This window comes from Panulirus ornatus, chromosome 1, assembly GCF_036320965.1.
Source record: "Panulirus ornatus isolate Po-2019 chromosome 1, ASM3632096v1, whole genome shotgun sequence".
Lineage (NCBI taxonomy): Eukaryota > Metazoa > Arthropoda > Malacostraca > Decapoda > Palinuridae > Panulirus > Panulirus ornatus.
The window spans coordinates 87,642,639-87,669,730 of record NC_092224.1 but is presented as its reverse complement, the minus strand read 5'-3'; the positions used below and the strand labels follow the sequence as shown (position 1 = coordinate 87,669,730).

The 27,092-nt window shown below is 47.2% G+C and overlaps 1 protein-coding gene across 3 annotated transcripts in view; it reads left to right on the top strand.

The window, feature by feature from the left end:
* Positions 1 to 27,092, top strand: part of peb (zinc finger protein pebbled) — a 674,329-nt gene that overhangs the window by 489,050 nt on the left and 158,187 nt on the right. For all 3 annotated transcript variants that reach the window (XM_071665418.1, XM_071665403.1, XM_071665410.1), the window contains exon 2: positions 830 to 868. Coding sequence is in view for 1 of the 3 variants with exons in the window: in XM_071665403.1 (XP_071521504.1) it covers positions 830 to 868 (39 nt within the window). In the remaining 2 variants the exon portion in view is untranslated. The remainder of the gene's footprint in view (positions 1 to 829; positions 869 to 27,092) is intronic.

Below are 27,092 nucleotides of genomic sequence, written 5' to 3'. Positions count from 1 at the left end.
GTCAACACAATACTGTGTATTGGTTTACAACTTAGGTTTTGTTTTGTATGTTAAATAAGCGTGTTAGAATTTCTGTGTTATTCCACACCATTTATATATATATATATATATATATATATATATATATATATATATATATATATATATATATATATATATATATATATATATATCGTATACCCTAAAATCCAATGATTTTCTATGGTTATTTGTGCCTTATGTTATCTTTACTCGTAGTACAGAAGTCATTCTAATTTTGTTAGCTACTATGAAACCAAGTATGTTAAATTTCTAACATTTCCATTAACATCATGGGTTAGATTTCCTCCTTTCTTTAAAAAGAAAAAAGAAAACACGTAAAAACTAGAAATTATTTTTTTCATGGCAAATCGTTGTAGCATTTCATTAGTATAAGACCTTATATATATATATCACAGGTTCTTTCCCATCATAAAACCACACATGCTGAACTCTCTTCTCGTCGTACAGATTCGCGTGTATATCTAACGTTCAAAACCCATATGTTAGACATTGTGATGACCGACCATTCTCCCAGACCTACACTTAACATCATTATAATAACATGTTAAATTCTAACCTTACGATGATTTCATTTTAAACTTTCTCTTACCCCCTCAAGTCAAATTGGCTCCCAAACCGTAAGAATCACGAATTTAATTTTTTAAATCACGAATTTGATTTTTAAAATCACGAATTTGATTTTTAAAATCACGAATTTGATTTTTAAAATCACGAATTTGATTTTTAAAATCACGAATTTAAGTTTATTCTTATTTTCTCGTTCTAATATTTTCTCATTCTTTCTCAGGTTACCAGTCGCTGCTTCGGTCGCCGATCTAAGCGGAAGGTAAGTGACTGTGACCTTGTACTGGGTCAGTACCGGGTGTGTATGTACTGGTAGATGGTACCGGGTAGGTATGTACCGCTAGGTGGTACCGGGTATGTATGTACCGCCAGGTGGTACCGGGTAGGTATGTACCGCTAGGTGGTACCGGGTATGTATGTACCACCAGGTGGTACCGGGTAGGTGTGTACCGCTAGGTGGTACCGGGTAGGTATGTACCGCCAGGTGGTACCGGGTAGGTATGTACCGCTAGGTGGTACCGGGTGTGTGTGTACCGCTAGGTGGTACCGGTGGGTCATACGGATAATGTACCTCCGTGGCGAAGCGGTTCGAGTTGTCGGCCAAGGTCGGGTATTTGTAGGTTCGAATCCTGCTCGCGAGAGTCGGTCCACTGTCAACCCAGCTGTTCTTCCTCACTTTGCCCCTTTTCAGTTTCTTTTTTTTTTTTTTTTTGAAAAGTAAAACAGGAGGGGCGGCTTTCAAACCCTAGCTCCCTCCCCTTTTAGTCGCCTTCTACGACACGCAGGGAATACGTGGGAAGTATTCTTTCTCCCCTATTCCCAGGGATAATATATATATATATATATATATATATATATATATATATATATATATATATATATTTTGTGTGATCGGGGCCTGAACATGCAGGAGGGTGAAAGGAGGGCAAGGAATAGAGTGAATTGGAGCGATGTGGTATACCGGGGTTGACGTGCTGTCAGTGGATTGAATCAAGGCATGTGAAGCGTCTGGGGTAAACCGTGGAAAGCTGTGTAGGTATGTATATTTGCGTGTGTGGACGTATGTATATACATGTGTATGGGGGGGGGGGTTGGGCCATTTCTTTCGTCTGTTTCCTTGCGCTACCTCGCAAACGCGGGAGACAGCGACAAAGTATAATAAAAAAAAATAAAAAAATAAGTTTTTGAGTATTCCTGGTAAATTATATGGGAGGGTATTGATTGAGAGGGTGAAGGCATGTACAGAGCATCAGATTGGGGAAGAGCAGTGTGGTTTCAGAAGTGGTAGAGGATGTGTGGATCAGGTGTTTGCTTTGAAGAATGTATGTGAGAAATACTTAGAAAAGCAAATGGATTTGTATGTAGCATTTATGGATCTGGAGAAGGCATATGATAGAGTTGATAGAGATGCTCTGTGGAAGGTATTAAGAATATATGGTGTGGGAGGAAAGTTGTTAGAAGCAGTGAAAAGTTTTTATCGAGGATGTAAGGCATGTGTACGTGTAGGAAGAGAGGAAAGTGATTGGTTCTCAGTGAATGTAGGTTTGCGGCAGGGGTGTGTGATGTCTCCATGGTTGTTTAATTTGTTTATGGATGGGGTTGTTAGGGAGGTAAATGCAAGAGTTTTGAAAAGAGGGGCAAGTATGAAGTCTGTTGGGGATGAGAGAGCTTGGGAAGTGAGTCAGTTGTTGTTCGCTGATGATACAGCGCTGGTGGCTGATTCATGTGAGAAACTGCAGAAGCTGGTGACTGAGTTTGGTAAAGTGTGTGGAAGAAGAAAGTTAAGAGTAAATGTGAATAAGAGCAAGGTTATTAGGTACAGTAGGGTTGAGGGTCAAGTCAATTGGGAGGTGAGTTTGAATGGAGAAAAACTGGAGGAAGTGAAGTGTTTTAGATATCTGGGAGTGGATCTGGCAGCGGATGGAACCATGGAAGCGGAAGTGGATCATAGAGTGGGGGAGGGGGCGAAAATTCTGGGGGCCTTGAAGAATGTGTGGAAGTCGATAACATTATCTCGGAAAGCAAAAATGGGTATGTTTGAAGGAATAGTGGTTCCAACAATGTTGTATGGTTGCGAGGCGTGGGCTATGGATAGAGTAGTGCGCAGAAGGATGGATGTGCTGGAAATGAGATGTTTGAGGACAATGTGTGGTGTGAGGTGGTTTGATCGAGTGAGTAACGTAAGGGTAAGAGAGATGTATGGAAATAAAAAGAGCGTGGTTGAGAGCAGAAGAGGGTGTTTTGAAGTGGTTTGGGCACATGGAGAGAATGAGTGAGGAAAGATTGACCAAGAGGATATATGTGTCGGAGGTGGAGGGAACGAGGAGAAGAGGGAGACCAAATTGGAGGTGGAAAGATGGAGTGAAAAAGATTTTGTGTGATCGGGGCCTGAACATGCAGGAGGGTGAAAGGAGGGCAAGGAATAGAGTGAATTGGAGCGATGTGGTATACCGGGGTTGACGTGCTGTCAGTGGATTGAATCAAGGCATGTGAAGCGTCTGGGGTAAACCATGGAAAGCTGTGTAGGTATGTATATTTGCGTGTGTGGACGTATGTATATACATGTGTATGGGGGGGGGGGGTTGGGCCATTTCTTTCGTCTGTTTCCTTGCGCTACCTCGCAAACGCGGGAGACAGCGACAAAGTATAATAAAAAAAAAATAATATATATATATATATATATATATATATATATATATATAGATAGATAGATAGATAGATAGATAGATAGATAGATAGATAGAGAGAGAGAGAGAGAGAGAGAGAGAGAGAGAGAGAGAGGTAATGAGATAGCTTTGATTAGGATATTCAATTGCCTGTGTTGTCTCAGCTAACCTCTTAATACGTGGTTAGGATGTCGATGATGACGTCATCGTGGTATACCTTCTGGTGACCTTTTGGTGACCTTATCTTACCGGTGCCTAATGATAACGCTCTTTTCTTTCTTTCTTTCTTTCTTTCTTTCTCATTTCTATCTTCAATGAGAGTCAGCAGGAATGCAAAGCAGTCCAGTCTTTAGAAAGTGGACGCCATAATTCATCTTCAGTTGACCCCCTTCCCCCCCAGTGCAGGCTTGGATGCCGTTTTCTATCCACTCTGGGAAAGACCTGACTGAGTGGTTTAGTAACAATCGGTAATCGGTATACGACCCTCCGGGTATGACGGCCTAGTATTTTGACCTGACCCCCTTCGGCTAGGTGGGATCAGACGACCAGGTCGTCATGCCAAGGGTCGTATCGTCGTGCCTTATCTTGGAACAAAGTCCATATCCCTTCCTATCTTGGAACGGAAGCCATTCACTCCATCCCCTATCCATTCTTGGAACAGACGCCATTCACCCCATCCCCTACCCATTCTTGGAACAGAAGCCATATCCTCCTCCGTCACAGCACCATCAAGAAGTGAAGTCTAGCGACTGACCGTAGAGCAACCACAAGAGCTGTGTAAACAACCTCGTCTTTGTTCGCTGCGACAGTTGTGCGCCAGACGCTAGAGATGTGTTAACACGTCGTGGAGGTGGATGGCAGAGCATGGCAACTCTCTCGTCACCACCAGAAATGTACATACGTGTGTGTGTGTGTGTGTTCCAGTCCTGAGCCCCTTGTGTCGTTACGTGTGTGTGTGTGGCATCGTCATGTGGATGCTGTGAGCATAAACAGAAGCAAACTCCACTGCTTTAAAGTCATTCCAGATACATAGTGGAAGAATTTGTAATTGTTTATCCATGTCGAGAGTTCCTGTATTACCTCAGTAATTGTTTATGTTGAGTGTTCCTGTATTACCTCAGTTTTCGGGGATGAACTGAAGACAAAAAGACTTGCCTAAAAGTACTAGAGGAAGAGAAGAGACCTATGCAATAGTGATAATGATAAGGTAATTGTTTTTCATTGCTCATCTTTCGAGGTCTTGGTTTGACAACTTCGAACCTCGAGTTCATATCCTGGGTGTTGAGCGGGGATGACCCTGGCTAGGACTGGTTGGTTATCCTTATCTTACAACGTCTTTACGGCTCCTGTCTCCACCTCGTCTCGTCGAGGTGGGGACACCGGGATTCGATCCGTAGATGTGTTCTGGGACGTTTTACTTCGACGTGAGGGTCGGAGGCGCCTTAATCTCTTAGTGGAGTCATTGTCGTCCATCTCCCAGTGGACTCAGTGTCTTCCATGTCGTAGAATCAAAGTCGTCAATAATCTCCTAGTGGACCCAGGGTCATCAGTAATCTCCTAGTGGACCCAGGGTCATCAGTAATCTCCTAGTGGACCCAGGGTCATCAGTAATCTCCTAGTGGACCCAGGGTCATCAGTAATCTCCTAGTGGACCCAGGGTCATCAGTAATCTCCTAGTGGACCCAGGGTCATCAGTAATCTCCTAGTGGACCCAGGGTCATCAGTAATCTCCTAGTGGACCCAGGGTCATCAGTAATCTCCTAGTGGCCTCAGGGTCATCAGTAATCTCCTAGTGGACCCAGGGTCATCAGTAATCTCCTAGTGGCCTCAGGGTCATCAGTAATCTCCTAGTGGACCCAGGGTCATCAGTAATCTCCTAGTGGCCTCAGGGTCATCAGTAATCTCCTAGTGGACCCAGGGTCATCAGTAATCTCCTAGTGGCCTCAGGGTCATCAGTAATCTCCTAGTGGACCCAGGGTCATCAGTAATCTCCTAGTGGACCCAGGGTCATCAGTAATCTCCTAGTGGACCCAGGGTCATCAGTAATCTCCTAGTGGACCCAGGGTCATCAGTAATCTCCTAGTGGCCTCAGGGTCATCAGTAATCTCCTAGTGGCCTCAGGGTCATCAGTAACCTCCTAGTGGACCCAGGGTCATCAGTAATCTCCTAGTGGACCCAGGGTCATCAGTAATCTCCTAGTGGCCTCAGGGTCATCAGTAATCTCCTAGTGGACCCAGGGTCATCAGTAATCTCCTAGTGGACCCAGGGTCATCAGTAATCTCCTAGTGGACCCAGGGTCATCAGTAATCTCCTAGTGGACCCAGGGTCATCAGTAATCTCCTAGTGGACCCAGGGTCATCAGTAATCTCCTAGTGGACCCAGGGTCATCAGTAATCTCCTAGTGGACCCAGGGTCATCAGTAATCTCCTAGTGGACCCAGGGTCATCAGTAATCTCCTAGTGGACCCAGGGTCATCAGTAATCTCCTAGTGGCCTCAGGGTCATCAGTAATCTCCTAGTGGACCCAGGGTCATCAGTAATCTCCTAGTGGACCCAGGGTCATCAGTAATCTCCTAGTGGACCCAGGGTCATCAGTAATCTCCTAGTGGACCCAGGGTCATCAGTAATCTCCTAGTGGACCCAGGGTCATCAGTAATCTCCTAGTGGACCCAGGGTCATCAGTAATCTCCTAGTGGACCCAGGGTCATCAGTAATCTCCTAGTGGCCTCAGGGTCATCAGTAATCTCCTAGTGGCCTCAGGGTCATCAGTAACCTCCTAGTGGACCCAGGGTCATCAGTAATCTCCTAGTGGACCCAGGGTCATCAGTAATCTCCTAGTGGCCTCAGGGTCATCAGTAATCTCCTAGTGGACCCAGGGTCATCAGTAATCTCCTAGTGGACCCAGGGTCATCAGTAATCTCCTAGTGGACCCAGGGTCATCAGTAATCTCCTAGTGGACCCAGGGTCATCAGTAATCTCCTAGTGGACCCAGGGTCATCAGTAATCTCCTAGTGGCCTCAGGGTCATCAGTAATCTCCTAGTGGACCCAGGGTCATCAGTAATCTCCTAGTGGACCCAGGGTCATCAGTAATCTCCTAGTGGCCTCAGGGTCATCAGTAATCTCCTAGTGGACCCAGGGTCATCAGTAATCTCCTAGTGGACCCAGGGTCATCAGTAATCTCCTAGTGGACCCAGGGTCATCAGTAATCTCCTAGTGGCCTCAGGGTCATCAGTAACCTCCTAGTGGACCCAGGGTCATCAGTAATCTCCTAGTGGACCCAGGGTCATCAGTAATCTCCTAGTGGACCCAGGGTCATCAGTAATCTCCTAGTGGACCCAGGGTCATCAGTAATCTCCTAGTGGACCCAGGGTCATCAGTAATCTCCTAGTGGACCCAGGGTCATCAGTAATCTCCTAGTGGCCTCAGGGTCATCAGTAATCTCCTAGTGGACCCAGGGTCATCAGTAATCTCCTAGTGGACCCAGGGTCATCAGTAATCTCCTAGTGGACCCAGGGTCATCAGTAATCTCCTAGTGGACCCAGGGTCATCAGTAATCTCCTAGTGGACCCAGGGTCGTCAGTAATCTCCTAGTGGACCCAGGGTCATCAGTAATCTCCTAGTGGACCCAAGGTCATCAGTAATCTCCTAGTGGACCCAGGGTCATCAGTAATCTCCTAGTGGACCCAGGGTCGTCAGTAATCTCCTAGTGGACCCAGGGTCATCAGTAATCTCCTAGTGGACCCAGGGTCATCAGTAATCTCCTAGTGGCCTCAGGGTCATGATAGATCGTATCTAATACCTTGAGGTGGTTAAGGTCGACACTGGATTGTGGTTTGAACCCTGGTAGACCCTGAGCCTGGGACGATCCTTCCATATAATCTTCAGGATTTCCGACCGGAGGAGCGGCTGTCTCTGGGCACATAACAGTTCTTGGGATGCCTTACTGTAAGTTCCTTTGGGATGCCCGAAGACGCTGAGGCGTGACAGCTGTCGGTACACTCTGGGTGTTGTAGTCCTCCACAGGATTCTTTGGAACGCGAGGAGCTCAGGGAATCTGACACATTCCCATCTTATTGCAAGCCCAAGGATTTGTTGGATGTGTTCTCTGCAAGAACTACCAGAGGTCGAGGTTCTCTTTCCATGAGCTTCCAGAGCTCGGGGATCGTTTACGAAGAGTTTCCAGGGTTCTGGAGTCCTTTTTCAAGAGCTTTCAGAGGTGAGGGAGTCTCTTTCCAAGAGCTCCCAAAGGTTAGGGTCGCTTTTTGTTTCGTTTTCTTGGAGCTTCCAGATTTCTGAGGTCTCTTTTCTTTTCCCCCAAGAGCTTCCAGAGGCCTGGAGTCTTTATGCAGGAGTGTCCACAAGTTGGAGGACGGAGCGTCCACAGGTTGGAGAAACCTGTTTCATGGCCGATCGAGGCAAAAGGTAAATGCGCTCAGGTTTCTTTGCGTTCCAATTGCAAGATGAAGACAAAATACATCAGCAGGTTCTTCACATTGGGAGTCAGCAATCAAAGAACAGTTGTAGAACACTAGTGTAAGGACTGCACTCGAATATCGACGTTCTCGGAGGAGGAGAGAACGGTAGAAGAGAAAACCATTTCATCTGTGTAATCCATTGTTCCACGGCACGATCTTAGTTTTCAGTTGTTAGAAGACGAAAAGTTATAATTTGCCTTGAACTGTTCGTGCATTGACCAAAGTCTGGATGACTTAGACTAGGGCCACAGTGGTCGAGACTGATACATTAGTTATCTGAAGTAGGTGCTTGTGATGTAACCTAGGATTCTGGGGTTGTAGATGGGGTATTTGTGATCTACCCCGGGAACTAGTGATCTAGACGGACACTAGTGATCTATATTGGGATACTAGTAATCTAGGATGGGGTACTAATGATCTAGATGGGTACTAGTGATATAGACGGGTACTAGTGATCTAGACTGGAGTATTTAGTTACCTGGACTGGGATGCTAATGATCTAGAATTTGTTGTTCATTTCTTCACACATCCTTCTTAATCTTGTATGATTCATTCCTCTAAATCCTTCAGCCTGGATTGCTCCTCCTTTGCTGAAAATATATTCATGATGAATTTTTGAACATCTCTTGGACTCTCTCTCTCTTACCTTGGCCACAGTGTTCGCTGCAAAGTTTCTTTGTTCCTCCTCCTTCATCCAGGTATACACGTACCTGGTACTCTTGCTACCTTGCAAACGCCTGGCTGGCTAGCTGGCTGGCTGGAGTTCCACCTATATATTCCTCACTGCGCAGCTGGAAGCTCGCTTGCGTTTTGACATCATTTATCAAACCGTTCTTCCCTGTTCTCTTCCTCTCCCTCCATGTTTCAGGCCAGAGGTACCCATGTTCCTCCTCCTTCATCGTATATATCCCAGATCCTCGCTGCCATCCTCCTGCTCCTGGCTGCTGAAGTCCATTTCCCGCTCTGCGTTTCTATAGGAACTGTTGAAGTCTGTGTGGTGTCCACGGTTCCATCTTCCTCTTTAGGTCTGGTCGCATCTCTGTTGTTTTAACTTCCTCGTTTACCACCTAATCAGACAAGAGCATTATATAGGTGCCTTTTTTCGTTGGTGTATTATACATGATACTCACAATACCCATGCTAGTATGTGCGAAGATAAGGTCCAGTAATGATGGTATACCAGACCTTCTCATCCTAGTGTGAAGATAAGGTCCAGTAATGATGGTATACCAGGCCCTCTCATCCTAGTGTGAAGATAAGGTCCAATAATGATGGTATACCAGACCATCTCATCCTAGTGTGAAGATAAGGTCCAATAATGATGGTATACCAGACCCTCTCATCCTAGTGTGAAGATAAGGTCCAATAATGATGGTATACCAGACCCTCTCATCCTAGTGTGAAGATAAGGTCCAATAATGATGGTATACCAGGCCCTCTCATCCTAGTGTGAAGATAAGGTCCAATAATGATGGTATACCAGACCATCTCATCCTAGTGTGAAGATAAGGTCCAATAATGATGGTATACCAGACCCTCTCATCCTAGTGTGAAGATAAGGTCCAATAATGATGGTATACCAGACCATCTCATCCTAGTGTGAAGATAAGGTCCAATAATGATGGTATACCAGGCCCTCTCATCCTAGTGTGAAGATAAGGTTCAGTAATGATGGTATACCAGGCCCTCTCATCCTAGTGTGTTCCCTGACATGTTGGTGTTGGGGTCATTTCCCTGTATACATCCCAGATTTATTTCGTGTCTCTCCATGACTCCCTATCACCATGAGAATCCAGATTCCTCTAGTGTCTCTTTATAACAGTAAGTCCCTCATTATCAGGTCTTTATATACCGTCTGTGAGGAGTGAGTGTGTGTCTCCTGATTGTCACTATATTGTCTTCATTATGTATTTTCTCACTGGATCCTTTAATTTTTTTCTTGGTGGATTATATGATATCAACACCACGATGCATTGTGTGTGTGTGTGTGTGTGTGTGTGATCACCAGTACATGATGGGTCTGGGACCCCCCCCCGCACAATACATCGTTATATTCCCTTTGTAATTTTTCAGCGGGTCACCCTAGATGAGGATGGAGATAGTGACTCAAATTACATGGCTCGTAGTTTTCTCAAGTGATAACATCTCCGGCTGTGGCCCGGGCCAGTCACCTGGCGCTCCAGCTTATTGTCTGCAGGGTGGGAACTGCTGCTGCTCCTGCTGCTCTCTCTCTCTCTCTCTCTCTCTCTCTCTCTCTCTCTCTCTCTCTCTCTCTCTCTCTCTCTCTCTCTCTCTCTCTCTCTCTCTCTCTCTCATGCCAAACGCTCGGGTCACGGACACCAGTGCTCACCGGGGCCAGGCCTTGGGTGGTACACGACATGAGAGTAGAATAAAGAAAAGAAAAACAATCATCGTAATGAACCAGTTTTGTCGTGATTAAAATGGAAATGAAAATCTGATCACTGGGGTCTGGTAAAGACCCTTTGTGACCTGTGTCATTCTTTTTTTGACGCCACCGCTCACATGGATGTGTATGGGCGGCATGATAAAGTAGCTGGTGTCGTAGGTGTTAGGGAAGGACACGAGGAGGTAAATAGTCCCAAAACTTAGAGATGTAGGGAATGAAACTATCATGACAACGGCCCACCATTGAATGAATTTCTCGCATTAGCGAGGTAGCGCCAGGAACTGACGAAGAAAGGCCGCATCACTTCACATCCATTCTCTAGCTTGTCATGTCTAATGCACCGAAACCACAGCTCCCTATCCACCACACCCAGGCCCCACAGACCTTTCCATGGTTTACCCCGGACGCTTCACATGCCCTGGTTCAGTGATGCCTAAGATGGTTGGTGTTTCGTTCAGTGGGAGTGATTGTTCATTCGTGGTGCCTGGAGGGTCTGAGTTAGATCCTGGGGGTTGAAAAGGGTGATGGAAGACTTCTGTGGAGATGCAAACGCTCTTTCTTGGTGAGCCAATGTTGCAGTTGCACGATGTAGTGCTGCTTGTTTGACGTTACTGCTGTGGTGCTAAGGTGTTGTGGTGTGATTGTGAGGTCGTCTGCATATAAAAGGTCTTTCATGTTGAGGCTACCTTGAGGTAACGGGAGATCTTGTTGGAAGAGACTGAGGAGAGGTGGAGAAAGAAGTGCTCCATAGGGTACGCCATTGTAGGGTTTACGTGTTATACAGATGAAGTCATCGTGAGTGACTGTGGCATGGCGGCCGTATAAGAGTTTAGCCAACCACTTTGTGTTATTGCTGTGGAGGCTGGTGTCAGGTATTTTTTTTTTTTTCTGTGAGGATGTGGCGGTGGACAGTGTCAAATGCTTTGCTGGTGTCCATTGCCACTAGAACTGTTTGGGAAGGGCTGAAAGGGAATGGGGATGGGGAGGGGGGTTGGTTGGTTGGTTGGTTGGTTGAATCCATCCAGGATATGTTGTGTGAGGTCAGAGTGTATAGTGTGGTGGTAGAGTGGTTGGATCTGATGCCATGCCGTTTGAGTGAGTGAGATGTTGTGTTTGATTCATATGTGGATCAGTTTTTCACAACGTTAGGATAGTGAACACAGAAGCGATATAGTGCGATAGTATGAAGAGGGGGGGGGGGATGAGTTAGCTGGGTTTGGAGGGTTTAAGGAGTGGTATTATGTTGGCAAGTTTCTCGATGTTTGGGATTTTGTTGTGTAACCTGGAGCGATTGTGAAGATATCTGTAAGTGCTTAGGTGTGCAAATGGGAACATTATGTATGCTGTATGCTGTCAGGGCTTTTAGCATGAGACTCCCTCGAGGTTCTAATTGCATTGCTTATCCATAAACAGTTACAGGGGTAAATAATATATTGCATTTCTAAAGAATTTATTTTCATCTTTCTCTTAACTCTTCCTTTCAGCATTGTCAGAACCGTATTCAGCATTGTCACTTCTGATTTTAGCATTGTTTCAGCATGGTCACCTTCTTTGACACTGTCACTTTCCCCAGCATTGTCTTTTTTCCCAGCGCTGTCACTTTCTCAGTCGTATTCTTTCAAGATTGTCACTTTCTTCAGGGTTGCCAGTCACTTCACTTTCTTCAGGGTTGCCAGTCACTTCACTTTCTTCAGGGTTGCCAGTCACTTCACTTTCTTCAGGGTTGCCAGTCACTTCACTTTCTTCAGGGTTGCCAGTCACTTCACTTTCTTCAGGGTTGCCAGTCTCTTCACTTTCTTCAGCGTTGCCACAGTCTCCTCAGCATCGTCACTTTCCCTAGCATTATCCTTTTCCTGTGTTATTAGAATGTGAATCACTGAACACTTGTGTGTAACACTAAAGCAAGCAAGTGTTCTACGTTTAAGTCAGTGTTGCCTGAATATATGTAAAGGTTGTAGGAAAATATAGAAGAATGTTAAGCTTCTGCATAGAAAACTGGAGGGGAAAAAAAAGCACTTTGGTGTCTTGGTAGAAAAAAAAAATGCTTAACAAAAGCTTGAAGATTTATGTGGCAGGAAGACGATCTGGATCTCTTTATGGAATCTTCGATATTGTCTTGACTGATGTTTGTGCCGTAGACACCGTCCATGCATGCAAGAATTTGCATTTTACTGTATATATTTAGCAGATCTTCGTGTATGTATATATATATATATATATATATATATATATATATATATATATATATATATATATATATATATATATATATATATATATATATGTGTGTGTGTGTGTGTGTGTGTGTGTGTGTGTGTGTGTGTGTGTGTGTGTGTGTGTGTGTGTGTGTGTGTGTGTGTGTGTGATTACCCACTTGCATGGGCTGAGAATGTTCCAGTGTTACTTAAGGGTCGTACCGTCGTGTTCAAGGGTCGTACCGTCGTGCTCATAGGCCGCATCGACTTACTGATGAGAGAGAGAGAGAGAGAGAGAGAGAGAGAGAGAGAGAGAGAGAGAGAGAGAGAGAGAGACTCTAAAGAATGAGCCCGTCATTTATTTCAGTGTCTTGAGACTGACTCAGGACGCGTGGCACTTATCCTGAGAGCGTCATGATTGCAGTGGACAGGATATGTCCAGCAGTGCCACCAGAGCTGTACTTGAGAGGGGGGGGTAAGAAACTCGAGTGTACAAGAACGAATGTCAGCCACCATATGTTGGAGATCAGTCTGATGGTGTGGGGGGAAGAAAATGAGGTTTTCTGAAACTGGGTTGATAGCTGGCACTTGAGGGTTGTCGGTTTATTGGGCAAAAAAGTGTTCTTTCTTTTTTTTCGTGTCCATTTCGTAAGGTGGTTGTTCTCTTTTTTCGTGTCCATTTCGTAAGGTGGTTGTTCTTATTTCGTGTCCATTTCGTAAGGTGGTTGTTCTTATTTCGTGTCCATTTCGTAAGGGGGTTGTTCTTATTTCGTGTCCATTTCGTAAGGTGGCTGTTCTTATTTCGTGTCCATTTCGTAAGGTTTTGGTTCTTCCGTCGACAAGTTCGTACAAGCTTCCCTTATGGGCCTGGCAGGCAACCCATCCTTTGATTGCTCACTCGACGAAGTAACCATAAGTATGGCTAGGATTTACGACCATATGCTAAGCTTCGAGACGAAGGAAAGTCTTATATAATCGGGGAAATTGTACCTCGGGGTTTCAAAGGCACCTGGCAACTTTGCAGTGGTTACGCTGATGTCTTTCATAAAGTGATGGACGATACTGAGACCTCCAGACTCTTGCGCGAGCTCACGAGTTTATAAGGAAGGTTCCTCTCTGGAAGTGTTTTGAGTCCATGCAGTACAGTTGGATAGCTATGAAGTGGAGTGATTCTCAGAACGAAGTGATCCTGTTGACATGTTTGTGCCAATAGAGTAGTGATCCAAGGAAGGAGACAGTGAGGAGCTGAAGGAAGGATACAGTTGGGGACCTCAAGGGAGGGTATAGTGGAGACCTCAAGGGAGGATACAGTTGGGGACCTTAAGGGAGGATACAGTGGGGACCTCAAGGGAGGATACAGTGAGGAGCTGAAGGAAGGATACAGTTGGGGACCTCAAGGGAGGATACAGTGGGGACCTCAAGGGAGGATACAGTGGAGACTTCAAGGGAGGATACAGTGATTGTGGGATCTTAATTCATGAAAAACTACGGAGTTCATACTTTTTGTGTATCTTCGAAGAAATGATAGAAAGGAAAGAAATATTTCCTGTTTCAAGGGGTAAAAAGGAGTTAAAGTCCCTTCTCTTCCAAAAGCCATGAAGTATTACTACCTCTCTCTCACTCTCTTCCCAGATATTTCTCCAAACTCTCATCCCCCCCCCCCCCCCCCCGTATACCACGATGCTGTATCTGTGTCAGCGCCGAATGAGGTTAAGACGGATGTGCTCAGCCGTCGCGATAGAGGTCAAGGAACAGCTGATATTGAGCGTACCCTTACATTTACGGCATCTACCCGACGAACTCTCCGTGCTAGCGCAGAGCGGATCATGTTGAGTGCTGGGAGTGGACCACAGACTGACCTCTTGTTCCCCGAAGCTCGTCTATGGAGGGAATAGAACGAGTGTTGAGCAGATGGCTCGAGCATCAAGCTCATACAAAGGCTCCCATCAGCGTGCTCGTGGGACAGGCAAAGACCCATGGGGGATAGGTATACGATGATATGGAAGAAGGAGGAGGAGGAGGGAGCAGCGAAGAATGTTCTGGTAGGTTCGCGGACCTCAGGAGACGCTATTACTCGCACCTCAGTACCAAGGCTTCGGCTGGTGAGGCTCCCTCAGCGGATGGCATTGCCGCCGAACACTTGCCAGGACCCCACACAAGACCGTGCTCGAGGAAGGTGGTTCACGCTCGTAAAGCAGATTGTGAATGTGGACGAGAACAGATCATTTTGGAAGAGGACGCCTTCGAGAACGTATGATTTTCTTTTGTAGAGAAGACGCCACAGGGGTTTTCTTATCAATAGAATTCACTGTAATGTTTGTGTATTATAATGATTCATATTTCCTAGTACGTACGTACGTAATATTTCATATTTCCTAGCACGTACGTACGTAATATTTCATATTTCCTAGCACGTACACCCTGTAGTTTTTGATTGCTATGATAAAGTCACTGTCATATGATAACAGAACTCCCTCTTCTCCATTCCTTACAGTATCTGATTTACACTTTATTGATTTACGCGACTACATTGAAGTATGTGATTATCACGTGAATCCAGAGGTGTCTGTATTTCAGTGGTGGCTCTGGGGGTGGTGGCATGCCCAGGGCATCAGACCGGGGGAGGGAATATGTGGTTCCAGGAGTGGTAGAGTCTGTGTGGATCAGGTGTTTGCTCTGAAGGATTTGTGCGGGAAATACTTTGAGAAACACGGAATGTGTATGAAGCATTTATGTACCTGGACAAAGCACATTGATAGAGTCGACGGGTATGCTTTGTTGAAGGTGTTACAAATTTGTGAATGATTACGAACCTGAGGGTACCTATTAAACGTGGATTTTAACTTCCATAGAGTTTCGGTGACACAGATAGATTGATAGATGTATACTGACGTATAAAAACGCTACATCCATTAGAGTAGACATGAGAATGCGTATATCTGTATACATACGTATGTATTTTGTCTTCATACTTGTTCGCCATTTTCTGTACAGTGAGGGAGCCCAAGGAAAAGAAAAAAAGAACAGCGTCTGTTACCTGCGTCTGTTTCACACCAACACCAAAGCAGGTGGAGGAGCAGACGAACAACGGTCTGACTCCCTCACATCCACGTTCTGGCTATCTTGTTTAATGTATACGGAACACCGCCAACACCTCAAAGTTAAAGATGCGGGAGGAGAACATTTTCATTCCTTTCTCCTCCCCTCTGTATCGCGCACTACGCCACTCAGGTGGTGTAGTGTGCAGTATACCTCCTCCCATATCCCACTATAGTATAACAGATTTTATGAAAGGCAGAAAAGAATTATTTCAACTCTCCCAATCCTTTCTTGGAAAAGAGACGAGTTATAATGCCACACTATAATTGCTGAACCATGTAACAAGCCGCCTTGTTGGGGGAAAAAAAAAGGGAAATATGGTGCTCGAGACGTGTGCACCGTCGTAAGCAAATGCATTCCTCAACCATCAAAAGCACAACGAATTTATCTTTGTCTTTGAAGAACGTTGATAAAGGATCTCATACCAAGATTTCCCTGGTAAGGAGGATTCCTTCTTGAGAGCCGCCGCTTCATTCAATCACATGGTGGCGCTTGAATAGTTCCGTGGCAGTTGTGTGAAACTTCGTCTTGACATTATCATCCCTCCTCCTCCTCCTCCTCCTCCTGTCTCTCTCGTATCTGCTCGACCAGTTACAGACAGACAGCCACCTGCAGTTGGCAAAGGCATCAGTCTATGATGTCGAATCCTGCACATGAAAGATTGTTTGCTCTCAATCTTCCTCCCAGTTCTTTTTCTGTACATTAAATCGGTGTGTTGATATATCTTTTTACGTGCGTGCTCATGCCTCACAGAGGCCTAGGGGAACTCTAGAGCTTTCGCACTGTTTCAGACTCCTTCCTGGAGAGTGTTTACCTATTCACCAATTAACCAAAATGTGAAATTGGAAAAGACATGTGAATGGAAGAAAAAGAAAATGATAATGCAGGAAAAGGGGAGGAGGGAGGATGTAAGACCTCTGGGGGGGCACCTGATGTGTGATCTAAGGTTGAGGTTCGAGTTGCAGTGTCACCTGGTTCGTGATCAGGGCCTCCTCCTCCTCCTCCTCCTCCCCCCGCAGGTGCACAGGTCGGACACAAACACCTCGTGAGGTTTATACCATAGATGTAAGGTGGTCGTGAAGACCATGGGGAAAGTGAAGGGCAGCCTAGTGAGTCTAACACGAGCAGGTGTTACCACCTCCAAACCCCCATCAGGCAGGGAGGTGAGAGGGAATTACCCACAGCACATCCAAATATTTTTCTCCCTGTAACACACACACACACACACACACACACACATATATATATATATATATATATATATATATATATATATATATATATATATATATATATATATATATATATATATATATATATATATATATATATATATATATATATTTCTTTCAAACTACTCGCCATTTCCCGCGTTAGCGAGGTAGCATTAAGAACAGAGGACTGGGCCTCTGAGGATATATCCTCACCTGGCCCCCTTCTCTGTTCCTTCTTTTGAAAAAAAAAAAAAAAAAAACGAGAGGGAAGGATTTCCAGCCCCCCGCTCCCTCCCCTTTTAGTCGCCTTCTACGACACGCAGGGAATACGTGGGAAGTATTCTTTCTCCCCTATCCGCAGATATATATATATATATATATATATATATATATATATATATATATATATATATATATATATATATATATATACAGAACCACTAACATCCACGCGTGTCAGAACCATGCATGATGATGGCACGTTCTCTTGTTACCATGGAGACGCACATCACCGTTACTGACGTCACACGGCCATTGTCTGACCCGGAACTTGGGTCTACACCCTCCCCCCCCCCCCCCCCCACCTCTCCTCTCTATCAGTAACGTACTGTGCGGTATGTCCCAGCCCCCCCCCCCCCCCTCCACCCCTCCCTCCTTCTCCTTGGGTCGTGAGAAGCTGGAGTCTTGGGTGTTACCGGACTCCACCTGCATGAGGTTACCACGCGAGAGAAAAACAGATGTTTACCACCTGTTTTTCTTTTTTTACCTGTTGTCTTTAAAGTAAGTTTAGTTTGGTACACGAGCGGCCGCCGCGCGTGCCTTAAAAAGTCACTGTCGAGTTTACAGTCCGTGGTGTGTAGTGCGCCTGTGGCTGGCCGCTCCCTCGCGGGGAGGGTTGAAGTGGGACAAGGTCACATCTGTCAAGCTGGAGGTTTATCTTTATCAATGTGGTGGTATCTGTGTGGTCGGTCCGGTGTAGCCAGCGTGCGCTCTCTCTCTCTCTCTCTCTCACACACACACATACGAGCGTAGCGGCAGAGAGAGAGAGAGAGAGAGAGAGAGAGAGAGAGAGAGAGAGAGAGAGAGAGAGAGAGAGAGAGAGGTTTTATTCATCGAGCAGGACGTGAGTGAGTGCTGCGCCCTAGCCTTGCACTTGGAGGGGTAAGTTCGAGTACGGAGGACCTGGAGGAAGTGGAGTGGTTCTGGTAGCTGGGAGTGGACGTGACAGCAGACGGAGGAACCAGCAGCCCTGAACTGAGTCATAAGGTAGGGGAAGAGACGGGTGGGGAGCTAAGGTCCTGGGTGAATGAGGGAGCGTGTGAGAGGGGCAAGAGATGGGTATGTTTGAAGGTACAGCAATACGAACAGTGTTGTATGGATGTGGATTTTGGGCCTTGGATGCGAGAGTGAGAGAGAGAGGATATGGATGGGTTGAAAAGGAAATACCTGAGGCTCTGTGGGGTGAGGTGGGTTAGACTGTGGAAGGAACGACGCTTTACAAGAGAGGTTTGGTGTATGATAGTATGATCCAGAGGGCTGACTTGCGCGTGTGGAAATGGTTGCATGTACGTAGCGAGGTTGAACGAAGAAGTACCAACCCGTCGTACTCAAGGGTCGTACCGTCGTGCTCAAGGACTGTATCGTCGTCGTGGTCAAGGATCGTACCGTCGTGCTCAAGGGACTGTACCGTCGTGGTGTCAAGGATCGTACCGTCGTGCTCAAGGATCGTACCGTCTTGCTCAAGGAGTCGAGAAGTTCTGATCACAAAATGTTTAATCAGAAATTGAAGCTGTAGTCGTAACAGCTAGAATATACGAGAACCGAAACATCGAACATCTGCTTCATGTTTTGACTCCCAACACCTGTTTCATTGCTTGCCACAACACCTGTTTAACTACATACCGTAACATCCTTGATGCCATTCAGGCAAATCGAAAACTAACATGCTAGGTAAGATATGTTCTCTCAACATCTGTGGCGGTGGTGGTGGCTTGTCGACACCTGTGGGTCTGGTAAGTCGACATGTGTGGTGGGGGTGATCTGTCGACATCTGCGGTGGTGGTCTGACAACACCTGTGGTAGTGGTCTGTCGACATTTTTGGCAGTGGTCATCACCCGTGGTAGTGGTCTGTTAATGCTTATGGTAGTGGTCTGTCGACACTTGTGGTAGTGGTGTATGGACGCTTGTAGCAGTGGTCTGTCGACACCTGTGGAGGTGGTCTGTAAACACCTGTGGTTTCAGTCTATCGACAACTTTAGAGATGGTCTGTCGACACCTGTAAAGGTGGTCTGTCGACACCTGTCGTGGTAGGCTGTCGACACCTGTGGTGATGGCCTGTCGACACCTGTCCGTCTGTTCCTCTGTCCACCAAGACTGTACTCTCGCTATCTCTCATTGTCCGTTAACAGTAAGTGCAACAGGAGACTGTGTCATTACAGGGAGGGAGTCCTACTCTCGTGGGGCCACCATGTCTTCCCTGCTATCGTACAACTCCTTAAATCGGTGTGTGTTGTCTGCATTAACAATGTCCTCAGTAATTTCTTTCCGTTCGCCCTCCAATCGTATTCATTTTTTTATTTTTATTAATTTTATTCATTTTTTTATTCATATTACTTTTTCAACAAGTTTGTTGCTTCATTTCATATTATGTTCTCTAGTTGTTCTATCCCTACATCTCTCGAAGAACTGTTCACTGTATTTAGAAACCTAAGTGTTCTCATCAAGTCACCCCTCACTCTTCTCTCTCTTCAGAGGTAAGTTGAAGTTTCTAACCTTTCCCTGTACTTCCTTAATTCTGGAACCGTCTTCATTGCCCCTCTTCTGCACCTTCTCTATCAGCTCTTTGTGCTTCTTTAGGTGCGGTGACCAAACATGAACAAATTCGAGTGTGTGTGTGTGTGTGTGTGTGTGTGTGTGTGTGTGCGTGTGTGCGTGCGTGTACTCACGCACATCATAACACCCACACACCAGACCCAGATTTGTGTCTCATCTTTTTTTGTTTGTTTTCTTCTCCGTCTGTTGTTATCAGCGTGTGTTGCAACGTGCAGAAAGTGGCCGCTACCCACCACGCTCTCATCATCATCATATAACCCCTGGTCGTGGCTGCCACACACCACGTCACTCACCTGGGGCAGCGGTTACCCAACCTGAGTGTCCACTCTTGACTACACTCGTCTTCCTCCTCACCAATGTGCATTGACGTGCCTCCCCTCGTGTGCATTGACGTGCCTCCCCTCGTGTGCATTGACGTGCCTCCCCTCGTGTGCATTGACGTGCTTCCCCTCGTGTGCATTGACGTGCTTCCCCTCGTGTGCATTGACGTGCCTCCCCTCGTGTGCATTGACGTGCCTTCCCTCGTGTGCATTGACGTGCCTTCCCTCGTGTGCATTGACGTGCCTCCCCTCGTGTGCATTGACGTGCCTCCCCTCGTGTGCATTGACGTGCCTCCCCTCGTGTGCATTGACGTGCTTCCCCTCGTGTGCATTGACGTGCTTCCCCTCGTGTGCATTGACGTGCCTCCCCTCGTGTGCATTGACGTGCCTTCCCTCGTGTGCATTGACGTGCCTTCCCTCGTGTGCATTGACGTGCCTCCCCTCGTGTGCATTGACGTGCCTCCCCTCGTGTGCATTGACGTGCCTCCCCTCGTGTGCATTGACGTGCCTCCCCTCGTGTGCATTGACGTGCCTCCCCTCGTGTGCATTGACGTGCCTCCCCTCGTGTGCATTGACGTGCCTCCCCTCGTGTGCATTGACGTGCCTCCCCTCGTGTGCATTGACGTGCCTCCCCTCGTGTGCATTGACGTGCCTCCCCTCGTGTGCATTGACGTACCTCCCCTCGTGTGCATTGACGTGCCTCCCCTCGTGTGCATTGACGTGCCTCCCCTCGTGTGCATTGACGTGCCTCCCCTCGTGTGCATTGACGTGCCTCCCCTCGTGTGCATTGACGTGCCTCCCCTCGTGTGCATTGACGTGCCTCCCCTCGTGTGCATTGACGTGCCTCCCCTCGTGTGCATTGACGTACCTCCCCTCGTGTGCATTGACGTGCCTCCCCTCGTGTGCATTGGCGTGCTTCCCCTCGTGTGTATTGGCATGCCTTCCCTCGTGTGCATGACGTGCCTCCCCTCGTGGGCATTGACGTGCCTCCCCTCGCGGGCAGCGGGGGCGTGCGCGAGAGCCTCATGAAATACCAAAACGTTGTCTTCCTATGGTTCTGAGATATGATAATGATCCTCACGGTACAGAGCTCTGTCCTGGGCCGTCGAGAATAAGGCTATCCCACTGACGAGAGAGAGAGAGATTCCATTTTTTTTTTCCCCCTTAAGTCCGTCAGCGTCACGTTGAGGTCTGGCTGAGCTCCTCCTATAAAAAGAACCCGACGAAGAAAACGGGAAATGATTGAACACAAAAAAAAAAAAGGATATTAGGCGTTTGAGGCGAGGGGGGGAAAAAGAGGGAGTGGGGTGGTCACTTATCTACTGCGATTTCAGCACCACGCCCTCGCTATCTGTTTGGAGATGTGGTGGGAGGAGCGGAGGGGTAGATGTGGGAGATAGGAGGGGGTGGTGTGAGGAGGGGGTGGTGTGAGGAGGGTGATGGTGTGAGGAGGGGGTGGTGTGAGGAGGAGTTGGTGTGAGGAGGGGATGGAGTTGGGTACTTGATGACGCTGGGAGGGAGGAGGTTACCAGCTTGGAGTTCTGGGAGGGCTTGGAGTCGTGTGCTGTTCTCGTGACCACGTGAGGTGGGAGGTGTGGGAGATGTGGGAGGTGGGAGGTGTGAGGTGTGGGAGGTGGGAGGTGTGGGAGATGTGGGAGGTGGGAGGTGTGGGAGATGTGGGAAGTGTGGGAGGTGGGAGGTGTGGGAGATGTGGGAGGTGGGAGATGTGGGAGGTGTGGGAGATGTGGGAAGTGTGGGAGGTGGGAGGTGTGGGAGATGTGGGAGGTGGGAAGTGTGGGAGGTGGGAGGTGTGGGAGATGTGGGAGGTGGGAGGTGTGGGAGGTGGGAGGTGTGGGAGATGTGGGAGATGTGGGAAGTGTGGGAGGTGGGAGGTGTGGGCGGTGCCATGCTGTTGCTAGGGTTGGGAGAGCGAAGGTCAATGGGTGCCACATGCCGACGCTGCAAGACCCGTCAGCTTCAGGTGGTCCCTACTGGGAAGGGTTGGGTAGTGGACAGACCACCACCACCACCACCACAGAGGTCGACAGACCACCACTACCACCACAGATGTCGACAGACCACCACCACCACAGAGGTCGACAGACCACCACTACCACCACAGAGGTCGACAGACCACCACTACCACCACAGATGTCGACAGACCACCACTACCACCACAGAGGTCGACAGACCACCACCACCACAGAGGTCGACAGACCACTACCACAGAGGTCGACAGACCACCACCACCACCACAGAGGTCGACAGACCACTACCACAGAGGTCGACAGACCACCACTACCACCACAGAGGTCGACAGACCACCACTACCACCACAGATGTCGACAGACCACTACCACAGATGTCGACAGACCACCACTACCACCACAGATGTCGACAGACCACCACCACTACCACCACAGATGCCGATAAACCACCAGTATGAAGCAGGAAAGGTTCGGATGCTCATAACTCAGCGAATGAATCCGGTTCAGATGGTGACAGATGGTGAGCTCATCATCGGGCAGGTGTAGCCTCCGGTTGACACCTGCCCACCTGCAGGCAGAGGAGAGGAGTGGGCCATCATTCGAGTGTCTGAGGTAAGATGGATAGAATTCCCGAGTCCTTTATGAGATAAGGGATAAGCCTTTTATATATATATATATATATATATATATATATATATATATATATATATATATATATATATATATATATATATATATATATATATATATATTTCAGTTCGGATACCTTCCAGATGAACAGTTCACCTGTGTGTGTGTGTGTGTGTGTGTGTGTGAGAGAGAGAGAGAGAGAGAGAGAGAGAGAGAGAGAGAGAGAGAGAGAGAGAGAGAGAGAGAGAGAGAGAGAGAGAGAGGAAGTAGTGCTGAAGATGCTGGTGTTTCTGGAGTGTTTGGGAGGAGTTATCATCTTCGGGGTTGGTCGGAGGTAGGCTGAGGTTCGGGGTACGGGAGATAACGTAGGGGTTTAGGGTTGAGGGAGGTAACGTGGGGTTTGGAGGTTTGGGAAGATAACTTGAGGTTCGAGGTTTAGGTAGATAACTTGGGGGTTTTTGGGGTTGGGGTAGATAACTTGAGGTTTGGGGGTTGGGGTAGATAACTTGAGGTTTGGGGGTTGGGGTAGATAACTTGAGGTTTGGGGGTTGGGGTAGATAACTTGAGGTTTTGGGGCTGGGGTAGATAACTTACGGTTTGAGGTTGGGGAGATATCGTGAGGATTGGGATTGGGGAGCTAAGTTGAGGTTAGGGGTTAGGGTGATGACTTAGGGTTCAGGGTTGGGAGGTAACGTGGGGGGTTTCGGGTTAGGGAGATAACTTGAGGTTTGGGGGTTGGACGAGATGACCTGAGGTTCGGGTGTGGGTGAGTGCTAACTTGAGGGTTTGAGGAGGGGGGGGGGAGGTAACTCCGTCCCTCATATACTGAATGAGGGACCTTGTGAGGAACCTCACTCATATGTGCGTGAGGCTGGGTTAAATGATGGTGTTTATGAGTAATGATGGGTTTGACTCATCGCACTCACGGGGTTGAGTTATTGCCACTCACAAGGTACCGTTATCGCACTCGAGGGGTTGTTATCGTACTCAAGGAGTTAAGTTATCGCACTCAAGGAGTTAAGTTATCGTACTCAAGGAGTTAGTTAAGTTATCGTATTTAAGGAGTTAAGTTATCGCACTCAAGGAGTTAAGTTATCGTACTCAAGGAGTTAAGTTATCGTACTCAAGGAGTTAACTTATCGTACTCAAGGAGTTAAGTTATCGTACTCAAGGAGTCAAGTTATCGTGCTTAAGGAGTTAAGTTATCGTGCTCAAGGAGTCAAGTTATCGTACTCAAGTTATCGTACTCTCCCTAGGGCTTAAGTCATCGTACTCGAGGCCTTAAGTTATCGTGTTTAAGAGGTCAGGCTATCGTGCCAGAGGGACTGAGCTTTCGTACTTAAGGAGTTGAATTATCGTGTTCAGAAGGTTCGTATCACGCCAGACGTGAGACACACACACACACACACACACACACACACACACACACACGTAGTAGCGCCACCTGTAGTGCTAGGAAAGAATTTTTACCTGCATGTCTGTTACCTGTATATCTTTATATATTGTATACCTTTATGCCTTGGTACGTTTGTATGTCTTTTGCCCTTATACCGGCTACCTATATAGATGTAGGAACTAGATCCCTTACATCGAACCTGCGAAGATCATAGGTTCTAAATTGTATGTATATATATATATATATATATATATATATATATATATATATATATATATATATATATATATATATATATATATATATATATATACTTAAGTCTAAGGTAATTTTCCCTTATGTAAAGCAATGGAATCCAGGTCAGAACATATCATATGTAGAACTTACTCAAAGTAATTCACTCACCTTTTGACATTTACGAGCGTCTGGCATCTGAAAGATTAAGTAGTTGTCTTTTATGTGTCGAACACACAAATTGTATATTTCTCTTGGTGTATCTGACCTGTCTCTGTCTTCCTTTTTTTTTTTTCCAACACCCTGCATTCAGTTTGGAGGTCCAGGCAGGCAGGGAGGGAGGGAGGGAGGGAGTGTGTGTGTGTGTGTGTGTGTGTGTATGTGTGTGTGTGTGTGTGTGTGTGTGTGTGTGTGTGTGTGTGTGTGTGTGTGAGGCGGGAGACGGTAGGGAGGGAGTGTGTGTGTGTGTGTGTGTGTGTGTGTGTGTGTGTGTGAGGCGGGAGACGGTAGGGAGGGAGTGTGTGTGTGTGTGTGTGTGTGTGTGTGTGTGTGTGTGGCGGGAGACGTTGAATGTTTTCGAGTTTAATGACACACGCAGAACATTAGGTCTGGTCATGAGCAGTGTGCGTTCTTCCCTTTGTTATGGACGAGAATATGGTCGTTAAGTTCGTGGGTGTGAAGAAACCATCACATCCTCTGGCGCAGTACATCCTGGAGTTCACAGCTGCACGCACGCACGCACGCAGACACACACACACACACACACACACACACACACACACACACACACACACACACACACACACATTGAAGCAGCTGTTTAGGATCTTCTAGAAGCGTCACATTGTTATTGTTGTCCTTGTTGTTGTTGTTGTTGTTGTTGTTGTTGTTATTTTGGACATTGTAGAACAAACGTGTCCAAGAAAAAGAAGTCGAATTTCAGCATCATAAGATGGTCTCTTCCCCTGAAATGAGATGATTCAGCTTTGCAGTAGTGTATATATATATATATATATATATATATATATATATATATATATATATATATATATATATATATATATATATATATATATATTCTTTTCAGAAAGGCCTTTCATTTTCTTGTGTACGAGGAGCAGTGACATTAGTCTACACAATGCAGTGACCACCTGCAGTGCACATCATCAGCACTGAACCGTTAACACACATTCTCCCGTGGACCAGACCAGACCACTGCGGCACAGAGAGAGATAGATAACCTGGCCACTTATGACGATTCTCATATACGAAAAGTAAGAAGAAAAGTAGTGTGTTTGTTTCCATACAGCCAGTTGTAAGTTTGGTAGTGGGTAAGGTTAAAGGGAGGGTAAGGATGGGGTGGGGTGGGGTAGGATATAAGGGAGGGTAAGGATGGGGTGGGGTGGGGTAGGATATAAGGGAGGGTAAGGATGGGGTGGGGTAGGTTATAAGAGATGGTGTGGACTGCAGTGGGTCATGTACAGAGTGTGCGTGTGAGGCCTGGTCAACACTGAGACCACGTCTGACTCACCCGATGCGGCTGCTCTTGGATCTGAGTAACGCAGGAAATCCTTCAGGGGAAGTGAGAGCAGGAGCTGGCTGGCTCACGCACACCCCCCTCAGTGAAGTATCCGACGAGGGACAGGTCGAACTGTCTCTATCGCATCTGTCCTACAGTAGCACCCGACAGGAAGCGAGTGCCTCCTCCTCCTCCCCCTCGTCTTCTTCCTCCTGCTCCTCCTCCTCCTCGTCTTCCTCCTCCTCCTCCTCGTCTTCTTCTTCCTCCTCCTTCTCTTCCTCCTCCCTTCAGTCAGTCTGATCATTCCATTACAGTTATATGTGAGAGATGACTTGTGGAGGGGCGGCTAGGGGTAGTTTTGGGGTGTTGGGTAGAGAATTAGAAGAGCAGGTTCGGACGCAGGGTCGGAAGAGCACATCCCCTCACTCTCGGGAAGGAAACGTCATCCTGCCTGGAGGGGTACGTGATATTCACTCTCCTGAAGAAGGGAGTGTCTTTACGACCTATTGCATGACGAACTGTAGGAAGGGTCGTTGTGTCTGGGAATGTCGGAGGCAAGACAGAGCAGGATGAGGCGTCACCGGGAGCACGTCCCCTTCAGCCCTGATGCTATGGAAGGGAGTGGCTAGCGGTGTGGCGGTGTAACGCTGTGTGCTTGATGGAGATGGGTCAGGCTGCTGGTGTAACGCTGGGGTAGGGAGCTGGGCTGCTGGTGTAACCCTGAAGGAAAGGGCCAGGCAGCTGATGTAACACTGAGGGGAGAGGGCCAGGCTGCTGGTGTAACACTGAGGGAGGGGGTCAAGCTGCTGGTGTAACCCTGAAGGAAAGGGCCAGGCAGCTGATGTAACACTGAGGGGAGAGGGTCAAGCTGCTGGTGTAACACTGAGGGAGAGGGCCAGGCTGCTGGTGTAACACTGAGGGAGAGGGTCAAGCTGCTGGTGTAACACTGAGGGAGAGGGCCAGGCTGCTGGTGTATAAACCACTACTACACATAACCGTGGTGGTTACACTGTAGGGAGCCAAGCTACCTCCATCAGGGTCTGGGGAGGTGCGCGAGGGTTGTCGCCCCATTACTCTGTCTCACGGGGGCCAGCCACTCCCTCCCTCGGGCGAGCCAGGCAGTCCTTCAGGTCGACCGTCTTCGTCCATGACTGAAGTAACGTCACTCAAGGAGGGAAGTCACACTCCCACCTTCTCCTGACGCGTATACCTTGTCGTTGCACCGCCCATTCCATTTTCTACCTGGGACCTGTTCCGTACCTGACGGTTCACCTCTGATCGATCAGTGAGATTAATGAGATCATTGAGATTAATGAGATTAATGTTCCTCGTCCTTCCCTCACCTGTAGCTCATCGTCGGTGTAGGGAAAAGAGTACAGTGTTGCCGTTGAACCTGCCGCCGCGAAGAAATCCACCTCCCTCTGCTCCTGCACACGAGCCGCATTCTCGAGGCTGTAGGAGCGCCAGTGAAGGAATCCCAGGTTTACGTGAGCAAGGAAGACAATTTCTT